The sequence below is a fragment of the Platichthys flesus genome, chromosome 5 (assembly GCF_949316205.1).
Source record: "Platichthys flesus chromosome 5, fPlaFle2.1, whole genome shotgun sequence".
Taxonomy (NCBI): Eukaryota; Metazoa; Chordata; class Actinopteri; order Pleuronectiformes; family Pleuronectidae; genus Platichthys; species Platichthys flesus.
The window spans coordinates 27,489,939-27,500,958 of NC_084949.1; the positions used below are offsets into that span (position 1 = coordinate 27,489,939).

Sequence of the window (11,020 nt, forward strand, 5' to 3'; positions counted from 1 at the left end):
GGACGTGTTTTAAAGATAGAGGTGAGGAAGGTGGACTCTGGTGATGGAGACCTGATGTGTGTGTTGTCTCCAGGATGGAGTTCGAGGACTTCAAGAGGAACTACGACAAGGTGGAGATCTGCAACATGACCCCGGACTCGCTGACCGACGACTCCAAGCGCCACTGGGAGGTCAGCATGTTCCAGGGGAACTGGATCCGCGGCTCCACCGCTGGAGGCTGCAGGAACTTCATCGGTGAGGCGAGCGGCTGAACGCTGGAGACTCGACCTCAGAATGAACATGGACTCCATCTGTCGCCCCCTGGTGTCAGAGAGTTAAACTGCGATCTTTAAATCTCTTCACTCCTCAGACACGTTCTGGACCAACCCGCAGTACAAGCTGGAGCTGGAGGACGCGGACGATGAGGACGACCAGTGCAGCGTGGTCATCGCCCTGATGCAGAAGAACAGAAGGAAGATGAGGAAGGAGGGTCTGGACATGGAGACCATCGGCTTCGCTGTGTACGAGGTCCGAGGACGTCCTCATCAAAATATTCAAATATTAATATACCTCAAACAGAAGTCATACAGTCAAATCCGATCAGATAAGTTAGGATGGAGACAGAGAGACAGAGACAGACAGACAGACAGACAGAGACAGAGACAGACAGACAGACAGACAGACAGACAGACAGACAGACAGACAATCAGACAGACAAACAGACAGACAGTTAGAGACAGACAGAGACAGAGACAGAGACAGAGACAGAGACAGAGACAGACAGACAGTTAGAGAGAGACAGACACAGACAGACACAGACAGACAGAAAGAGACAGAGACAGAGACAGAGACAGAGACAGAGACAGACAGACAGACAGACAGACACAGACACAGACACAGACACAGACACAGACACAGACACAGACACAGACAGACCGACAGACAGAGACAGACAGACAGACAGACACAGACAGAGACAGAGACAGAGTCAGTCAGTATAAGTTTGGTGGTTGTATTGCTCAGACACGTTAAATATCAGATTTCAATCTTCATTCTGAGTCTTGTATATGTTCTATTCTATATATTCCACACGTCTCGTGTCTCTTCCATCAGGCGTCCAAAGACGAGGACCAGCAGGGGAAGGACTTCTTCCGCTACAACGCGTCCAAGGCCCGCAGCCGGACCTACGTCAACATGCGGGAGGTGTCGGAGCGCTTCACGCTGCCCCCGGGGAAGTACCTGCTGGTGCCCACCACCTTCCAGCCGCACCACGAGGCCGACTTCCTCATCCGCATCTTCTCTGAGAAGAAGGCTGCAGCGCTGTGAGTGGGAATATGATCATGAAGCATAATTCATACCCAGGGAGATTCAAACTGCTGCAGAGACCAGGTGGAAAACTATTCAAATCAGAAAGTTTAACTACGATCTCCAGTCAGATTAGAAAGAGTTGAGACGAGAGACACGATGTAAAAGTTCAGAGAGTAAAATAATAATAAAACAGATGGAATTGAGTGAGATAATTCAAATTAAAATAAAATAAAATACTCAATGGTGAAACCTTGTCAAAGAGACATGTTTCCTTCTTAGCATCAAAAGACATAACTATAAAGACGCCAAAGAGAATTATAATAACTAAACATTTAATAGAAGAAAAACTAAGAAACTTCAGGACCATAACTCTGCTAAATCATTAATAAAGAACAGGTTAATGTGTGCGATGGTCGAAATACAGATTCTGTGTTTTATCAGAATCAGAAAGTATTTATGCCAAGTAGGTTTACACCTACCAGGAATCTGCTCTGGTTATTGGTGCATACAATGAACATAGAAACATAAAAACACAATAAATACAACACACATAAGAAAAGCAATAAAAAAACAATATATATTTACTCTCTATTTCTAATATTTTTACAAAGTGACATTTATTTAGACATAAACATATCTAAATAAAATATATATAAAAGATAAAAGATATAAAAAGTGAAGTAAAATGTAAAATCTCTGTTGTTGTCTCCCTTGTGTCTCCGCTGCTCAGGGAGATGGGGAGCAACGTGGACGCCGACCTGCCAGATGTAAGTATCCGGTCCCCCCCCCCCCCCCCCCCCCCCAGTCAGTCGATCACTGTCCACTGTCCGTCCTCCTGTACCGACTCTGTGTTGTCTCCACCAGCCGCCCATGCCCAGCGATCCGGAGGATGAGTCCGATGAGGAGAAAGGCCTGAGGAGGCTGTTCGAGCAGCTGGCCGGTGACGTAAGAACCCCCCCCCCCCCCCCTCTCTGGAGACACTGTTTGATAATGTTTGACTTTAAAAAAGGATTGGAGGAGTTTTCACCTGGTTGTATTCTGCCCCCTAGTGGCCAGAAACGTGTGAATCCAGCTTTAATGTTGAATTGAATAACGTGAAACTTGGATCTTTTTACTAGAGGCATCATATGAATATGATAATATAATATAATAATATGATATTCACACACTAACGAGTGAGAGCGGTGTATTAACAGGACGAGGCGATCTCTGTGAACGAGCTGCAGCAGATGCTCAACGGGGTTCTCAGCAGACGTAAGTCAATCCAAAGTTTGTTTTTATTATCGGTCCGTATTGATACTGCGTGGACATCTACAGTATGAATGATCAGTATGTTTTTAATAATGGAATTATACATGTGATTATTTCTAATTGTCGAAAATACTTCAGTGGCCCCTTTAATAATCTGTATTTTATTCTACTCTTACACGTTTCATAATTTTATTTGTTGATGTAACTAAATAACTTCTGTCTTTCTCTAAGTTATTCAGTTGAAGTTTATTAAACTGTTTCAATCCTTTGTTTTCAGGAAAAGAGATTAAATTCGACGGCCTGAGTCTCAGCACCTGCCACAGCATCATCAACCTGATGGACGTATCCTGCAAAGTCACTGACCACAATATTAACTCAACTTTTTAATTTCCTGTTTATGTTTTAAATGTAAGAGATCCTGATGTTTTAGCACCAACACGAAGTGAGATGGAGATTCCGAAGAATTACCTTTTAAAACATCATCTAGAATTAACAAATCTTTTCTCATGGACTAAACATAGAGAAGTTGTTTTTATTTAAAAGTCCAAGAACTCGTTTTTCAGGGAAAGGACCGTGTGTTGCTTCTCGAGTGTTTTTTCCTTGACGCAGTGAAACAGGTGGACAACACCGGCAAACTGGAGTTCCAGGAGTTTAAGGTCTTCTGGGAGAAGATGAAGAAATGGATTGTACGTGTTCATTGATGCAATAAAAGGAGAAGTGACTGGACGAGTTGGAGTGTGAGGTTGAACCTGTGTTGTCGTTGCAGATGCTCTTCCTGTCGTTCGACACCGACCGCTCGGGGAAGATGTCGTCGTACGAGCTGCGCATCGCGCTCAAAGCTGCAGGTGAGAGGCGGCGGAGAACTGGTTCTCACAGAACCGGAGACTTTACGTTTCTCAACACGTTGCAAAGGGGCAAAAAAGGCCGGTACATTTCCGGAAACTTTCCATGGGAATATTAAGCTCGGGAATTTTGAAAAAAATATATATATACGCAAAATAAACGCTGAGCAGTAAAAACGTAATTCAAAACTCTATTTTAAAGATGTATGGAGAGCATGCTGATTGAGGATTGTTAATCAGGTCATTTAGCCTATTTCTATTCATTTATCCATCAATTGTTAAATATTTTTAAAGACGATTCCAACTATTTACATCTCTGGCTTTGCATTAGTGTTTTTTTTACAAGCTTTTTTCTCATCTTATTCTCCAGAACATTGCCACGTGCACTATCTCAGCCAATGTAGAAGGAAAGGCTGTGTACATGTGCAAAGACCTATGTTAAGAACTAAGACACTAAGATGCAGAAGCATATAGTCAAGTGCCCAAAGTTTCCTCAGGGCTCAAATGAGCCTATGACAAAACAAAATGTTTATTTTTATGTCTGTATATGACAAGATAAATACAGTAAGTATAAATTACCCACAAAATGTCCGTTAATTCCCATGGAAAGTTTCCAACTTTGAATATTCACGGAATTTTGCAACCCTAAACATTTTACATTTCTTACAAGAGTTTGTGTTTGAAATCATTCACGTAAAGCACAGCTGTTGTTTATACATGTAGGTTTTCTTATAAAGATATTTATTGAAGATATGAATAAATTGGCTAATGCAATATATTTACTCTAAGATTGATTATATTCAAATATGTTTTTGAATATGTTTGATTTTCAGTGTCAATATGTTTGTTTCACATGTTTATTGTTACGTCCAATGGAAAAAATAATAAAGAAAATAGCAGACTCTGGTTCTTGGACATGAAACATGGTTTGGGCATAAATCTTGCGTCTTTGCGTCTTTGAGTCTTTGTGTCTTTGTCTCTCTGAGTCTTTGTGTCTTTGGTTTGAAGGTATGCAGCTGAACAACAAGCTCCTGCAGCTGATTGGCTTGAGGTTTGCTGACGACAAGTTCGACATCGACTTCGACGACTACCTCACCTGCATCGTGCGCCTGGAGAACATGTTCAGTACGTTGAAAACAACACAATGAAACACGACCTCTGGGTTCAGAGTCACCTCAGAGCGATTTGTGGTAAAATGTCTTTCACTCACTGAAACTCTCTGAAACAGGAGTCTTCCAGGCTGTGGACAAATTCCAGAAGGGGCGTGTGAAGATGAACATGATGCAGGTAAAACCACTTTGACGTCATGTTGATGATCTGCATGTGAAAGAGTTTGTTTCAGGTCATGATGTTGTGATGTTGTGTGACTCCATTTAAACCCAGTTCTTTTTGTTTTAATAATCCAGTTCCTGATGTTGTCCATGAACGTCTGAGGAGAAGCTGGGACCGAACACGAGCCACCAGAAGAACAAACCATTGTAGATGCCATTAAATGTCAATCTGGGCTCATAGGGTCGGATGCTGTGTGAGCTAGATGTTTGGAAATAGGTTATTTTTTTTTGGGGGGGGGGGGGGGGTGTTGCTGACTTGTGCTTTTGGAAAATATTTGTTTTATTCTGCTCTCTAAATTTAATGGAAATAAATTTGGAATAAAATGTTTCTGTCAAAATCAAAGACAAAGCTATGTCTGTCTGTCTTTATTCCACCTGAGTGACACATTGACTGTAAATAAAGATGGATGACACATCTTCACCTCCACCCACTGTACAAAGGGAAGATGAATTATTCTGAATACCAGTTCCACCATCTTTGTGTTTGAAGGTTCCAGTAAAATCCTCCCAGTACACGCACTCGACCATCAGGAGTCAGTCTCAGCTGTCAATCGTGACATCACAGCCCATTTATATATCATCGAATAAGTAAACCAAACCAATTTTTTTTGTATTTGGTCCCATCTGCTAACATGGAGGACGAGGAGGTTATATTATCCATACTGCAGCCAGCCACCAGGGGGCTATCCTCACTCACAACACATGTGTTCCATGGGGCCGTCCTGGTTAAATAAATAAGATATACAATTTAATAATTACATTTGTAATAATTAAATAAATCATAAATAATAAGAAAAGTATAAAACTGAATACATTTTCTCGGAATAATAATTATTGAGCAAATTAATGTTCTGTATGTTTGTTAACTGCGCTGTTTGCTAATAAAGTTAATTCAAGAAAAGGTCGATTTGGACTAAACCAACACGTCTATAATATGGAGGGATACAGGCGTGTAACAGGAATTATATCATCACTATGCGACACATTCATCTATTAATCATGGAAATATCCATACACATAAATATCATTTTGTGCTTGTGTTAGCTCGTTAGCATAGTTTTAAGCACCCCTATTGTTTCCCTGGCATGGTTCCTTCCTGTCATGGCCGCACCAGGAGCATCGTGGAGGGTGAAACCATCTGAACCAGTCCGAGGGTGAAACGCTCTCCTGCTCGGTGACCCGCGGATCAGCTGCTCGACCTGAGAGGCTCTTCAGGGAAACTGGCTCCGATCCACTGACAACATGGTGAGCGACATGCACCAAGCTAACGCTGCTGCTAGCTAACGCTGCTAACTTACCCTACTGTTAGCCAACGGGGCTAACTAACCGAGCTAGCCAACGCTGCTAACTAAACCTACTGTTAGCTAACCCTGCTAGCCAACGCTGCTAGCTAACTATCGCTGCTAACTAACGCTGCTAGCTAACGTCGTCCCCGTGTATCCAGTGTAAACAACGCGCTGTGGAGTTTGTTGTTTTAAAACTCGACTCGATAAACTTCTCAACTTTTGGGGGGTGAAGGGTTCGAGTCCACTAAGCACGTGTGGAGTCTCCGAGGTAAACAGCGTCAGAGCAGAATGCAAAACACCGGAAGCAGCTGGGGACAGATTCCTCTCACGGAATGAGACATGCTGCGGGTTCGTCCCCTTGTCCACAGGTTGTTTACCTCCATGTCTCCGGAGACACGCGAGGACAGGACAGGACGCGCCTCTAACAGTCCCACGTGATCACATCTACACCGGGTTAAGGATTCGAGCTCCATATCTCAGTTTCAGAGAGGAGACACCCCGAGGTTGCCTGCCTTGCTCAAGGGCATCTCAGCAATTGAATGAGGCTCCATCCCGGAGCTCAAACCCCAGACCTCACTATTGTGTCATCCCCAGCGAGTGCGTGCTAACCTCTGTTGTGTGTTTTGTCTCCTGCAGCCTCATCGAAAGAAGAAGTCGTTCATCGAGAAGAAGAAGGCGGTGACCTTTCACCTGGTCCACCGGAGCCAGAGGGATCCGCTGGCCGCCGATGAGACGGCGCCGCAGCACGTCCTCCTGCCCGCCGCCACGGTACAGACCTTCCATCCGTCTGTTCCTCCACCGACAGGAAGCTAATGGGACAACTGGTTTAACATCACCTCATCGTGTCCTCCTCTTACATTGTCCAGGTGGAGGCGGAGAAGAGGCGCGAGGAGCAGAGGGACTTTGGTGTTTTCTATGACGACAACTACAATTACCTGCAGCACCTGAAGGAGGCGGTGGGCCCTACTGAGCTGGTGGTGACCAACCCCCCCAACACCAACAGACGCCCTGTTCCCCTCCATGCTGAAGATGAAGAGGAGGAGGAGGAGGAGGAGGAGGAGGGGGACGCGGACAAGGCACCTCCTGTGAGTTTAACGCTGCGTCCACTCTACTACGGTTACAGCTGCTGTCAGAACTAGTCTACTAACATGTGATGTAAATGATGAGGCCCAGGCTCTCTTCCTGATTGGCTGTTATCTGTCACATGACTCCACTACCCAGCGGTGCCCAGGATATGTGAGAGGTCACGTGATCTGACACTTGTGTTTTTCTTCTGAACGTGGAGGCAGGGGACAGTTCCTTTAGGGGGTGGCGCCATCAAGTGGTCATTTATGAGTTCCTCAGTGCAGCAGGTCACTGTTTCCTCTCTTGTATTTGATTGATAATGATTTGAAAACGTTCTCTGAAGTGGTTTTTGTTTTTCCCCGTCAGGGCGCCAGCATCAACCTGCCCTCGTCTGTGTTCGCCTCCGAGTTTGAGGAGGAGGTGGGACTCCTCAACAAAGCTGCTCCCATCTCAGGTAAAAGAGGAGAGGAGGCGTGTGCACACCAGTGAGTGGTGATTCAAACTGATCCAGAGCCAGAACACTTGACGCAGTTAGAACACGTCTTCATGTGGATGTAGCCTGAGATCAGTTGTTTGTTTACTTGAGGTCAGAATCATAATTTCCTCAGAAAACCTTCAGATCAGACAAACACGAAGCTCCAGCTCCAGTTTGACCTCTGGCCTCTGACTGTTGAGGTCAACGTGTCACATCCTGTTTTCCTCGTGTCTCCTTCAGGACCCCGTCTGGACATGGACCCCGACATCGTGGCGGCTCTGGACGAAGACTTCGACTACGAGGACCCTGACAACATCCTGGACGACGACTTCATGACCCAAGCAAACACAGCCAGCGCAGCAGTGGACGCAAAGTAAGAAATGAAATCTTAATATATTGTGACCTGTGTGGAAGGAGGTTGTTTTCCTCTGTATTTGTTGGTTTGTGAGTCGGCAGGATGAGATTCAAACTACAGATCCAAAGCTATGAAATGTTTTTGGAAGCCCGGAGCCACAGAACCAGCCGATTGAATTTTGGTTTGTCTCCGGATCAGAGGACAGGTCCAGAAGTCCCACTTCAGATTCTTCAACATTTTGAGATTTGGATGTTTTCTCAGTGGATAATTCATAGATCTTTAGAGGTCTGATATTCATGAGTGTGATTTAGTGCAGATCCAAATAAACATCTGGATCTATCTGAGACTGCTGAGAGACACTCCAGTTGTTTTTAATTAGTTATCTGACCTGTTTTCACAATGTTCTGAACAGTTTCATTTCCTACATGAATACATAGAAATTAAATTCTGAATATTATTCCAGTTAATTGTTTAATTTTCTTTTTTGAGGACAAATAGTAAATGTACTTCAACGTTCAACCAGATATTAGTCACTTTAAGTGAACTTTAAAACCTACTCAGCAAATAAGCAAGACTGTTGAAAACGTCCTATAACCCTATAACTACTGATTTATTTATTGATAATGAAAGTTTCTGTTAGTATATGAGCCCTAATGTTGATTTCCTGTTTGTGTCTGACCCGTGACAGAGGTGACAAGGATGAAGACGATGAAGACGAGTGGGAGGACACAGACTCTGAAGGAGACTGTGACTCTGAAGGAGGATTTTCGGGCGACGTTGGCGGACAAGAGTTTCTGTTCATGGACGAGGAGACGAAGAGTCGGTTCACAGAGTACTCCATGACCTCGTCTGTGATGAGGAGGAACGAGCAGCTCTCCCTCCTGGACGACCGCTTCGAGAAGGTGACCTTCCTCGTGTTCACCACCAAATATCTGAGTTCCAGCCTCCGGGCTTTCTCCAGAGTCTCAGATGAGTGTTACATTACATTACATTTCATTTAGCTGACGCTTTTATCCAAAGCGACTCACAATAAGTGAATCAAACCCGAGGGTACAGACCAAGGACGACAAGAATCAGGAAAATACAATTTCTTCAAATAAAGCAAAACTACAAAGTGCTATAAGTAAGTGCCATTTAAGTGCTAGTAAAGTGTTAGTTTCAAAAAGTTGTTCAAAAAGCTGGACCCAATTGTGTGAACGTTCTCCAGGGGGTCATGTCTTCAAACAGCCAGGGTGTCTGTCTCTCTATTTGTTTTCAGACTTGATCAAAAACCCGTCCTCTGTTTTTGTTCTTGTGGTTTTAGTTTTACGAACAGTTTGACGATGATGAGATCGGAGCTTTGGACAACGCCGAGCTGGAGGGCTTCATCAACCCGGACAGTGCTCGTCTGGAGGAGGTCATCAAGGACTATTTCAAACAGAAGCACAACGAGTGAGTGACCTTTGTTCTTCTGTCGTCTGGTTGAAGCTGCTTTCATTGAGTCTGGTGCTGAACCTGTGTCTTGGTCCTGGTTCAGCTTCCTGAGGCCTGATGACTTGGGTCCAAAGGAGCTGCCTGCCGTGAGAGAGGAGGACGAGGAAGAGGAGGAAGAGGAGATGCAGACGTTTGTTGTCCAGGCTCCAGAGGAGAAATGGGACTGTGAAACCATCATCAGTGAGTTGGATTGTCTTTGCTGTAGAAGCTCTTTAGTGGAGAGGAGTAGAATCTGATGTGTGTGTTCTTCTGCAGGTACGTACTCCAACATCTACAACCGACCCAAACTCATCGAAGATCCACCAAAGGTATGAAAACCATTCAAAGGTCAAAGGTCACTGTGATTTCACAAAACAGTCACAAGGCGCTCAGTGCAGTTTTCCTTCTGTCCTCAGCTGAAGACGATCCGCGTGTCCAGAAAGACGGGCATCCCCCTGGACGTCCTCCCCGCCAGAGGCCTGACAGCCAAGCAGGTGGAGCGCATGACCATGATCAACGACTCGGACCTCCCCCGCCTCTCCACCCAGCCCCGGAGCAAAGAGGAGAGCAAGGAGGAGAGGAAGACGAGGAAGCAGGGCATCAAGGAAGAGCGCAAGGTGAGAGACAGAGCAGCTACTGGTCCGAAGTGAAACCTGCTCATCTGGACTGGGAGGACTGGTTTGATCAGATGATTTGTGCAGACAAAAACAAATACACCAGGGGACATGACGGCTCCCAGGGGACATGTCTCCAGAGCCCCCTGGTGGCCACGGACCAAACCACACCTATAGTACACGTTAAACACATTATTCTCGATTGGTTGATAGTGTGTGTATCAGCAGGACCTTAATACTGTGTCAGCCCATGTATCCTGGATTATTCATATTGAGTCTGATATCATGTGACCTGGATGTTGTGTTGAACTGCGTTTGTGTGTTTGTGTGTCTGTTCAGGAGCGGAGGGCAGAGAAGAAAGCCAACACGATGGCGTTCAAGGAGGAGAAGGTGCGACAGCAGAAGCAGATGCTGAACCTGAGGTCAAACATTCAAGGCCTGAAGCTTTAGGAACGGACGGACGGACGGGCGCTCCGCCCACACAGACTCTTAACCCATCGATGATGATGTCATCAGTGGACAAGATGGCGAACACCGCCCAACAGGACAGAGGGAGGGGGGGGGGGGGGGGGGCTGTGAGGCTCTGGATTTATCAACTGGAGTTGAGGAGTTTTCTCCAATCACCACAAGATGAAGTTTATTTACCTTCATATGAAACGTGACTATTTGAAATACAGGATTAATAAAACGCTGCGTGTCGAGCTCCAGGTTTTTTTCTTATGATTCAAAGATAAGTTTTGTTTTTTTAGTTGATCCTGTTTGTCCGGTTTCTTTGTTGGCTGCTGCTCACGTCAAACCCTGTCTCTCAGTATCTCTTACAACGGCCTCCATATGAAACCACATTTCAATCCAATAGATCCACATTTTAACATATCAGTCCTTTACTGTACTTTCATCAACATCCATGACTTATTAACTGAGAAGTCAACGAGGTCATATCTAACATTGTTAAAGAAAGAGGAATCCTGGATTCTGCTCTGGATCCGTATCAGTTACATGGACACGTCCTGGGTTCAGGTTCCGTCTGTCCAAGAAGGTTCAGGGACAGTCGTTGAGTAGAAA

The 11,020-nt window shown here is 44.9% G+C and overlaps 2 protein-coding genes across 2 annotated transcripts in view; both read left to right on the forward strand.

Annotated features, from left to right (window-relative positions):
• capn9 (calpain 9) overlaps window positions 1-5,003 on the forward strand; it is a 9,683-nt gene extending 4,680 nt beyond the window's left edge. Inside the window, exons 9-20 of the mRNA XM_062388276.1 lie at window positions 74-234; window positions 350-507; window positions 1,093-1,301; window positions 2,018-2,054; window positions 2,152-2,232; window positions 2,484-2,541; window positions 2,816-2,880; window positions 3,156-3,224; window positions 3,305-3,383; window positions 4,389-4,505; window positions 4,609-4,667; window positions 4,787-5,003. Coding sequence (XP_062244260.1) covers window positions 74-234; window positions 350-507; window positions 1,093-1,301; window positions 2,018-2,054; window positions 2,152-2,232; window positions 2,484-2,541; window positions 2,816-2,880; window positions 3,156-3,224; window positions 3,305-3,383; window positions 4,389-4,505; window positions 4,609-4,667; window positions 4,787-4,813 — 1,120 coding nt within the window. The 3' untranslated portion in view covers window positions 4,814-5,003. The remainder of the gene's footprint in view (window positions 1-73; window positions 235-349; window positions 508-1,092; window positions 1,302-2,017; window positions 2,055-2,151; window positions 2,233-2,483; window positions 2,542-2,815; window positions 2,881-3,155; window positions 3,225-3,304; window positions 3,384-4,388; window positions 4,506-4,608; window positions 4,668-4,786) is intronic.
• A 792-nt stretch (window positions 5,004-5,795) lies between these two features.
• Window positions 5,796-10,659, forward strand: ltv1 (LTV1 ribosome biogenesis factor). The gene is made up of 11 exons (XM_062388334.1): window positions 5,796-5,956; window positions 6,634-6,765; window positions 6,864-7,082; window positions 7,429-7,516; window positions 7,778-7,910; window positions 8,581-8,794; window positions 9,196-9,323; window positions 9,409-9,545; window positions 9,621-9,673; window positions 9,761-9,961; window positions 10,298-10,659. Exons 1-11 carry the CDS (start codon window positions 5,954-5,956, stop codon window positions 10,406-10,408), a joined length of 1,419 nt encoding a protein of 472 aa, XP_062244318.1. The 5' UTR covers window positions 5,796-5,953; the 3' UTR covers window positions 10,409-10,659.
• The last annotated feature ends 361 nt before the right edge of the window (window positions 10,660-11,020 follow it).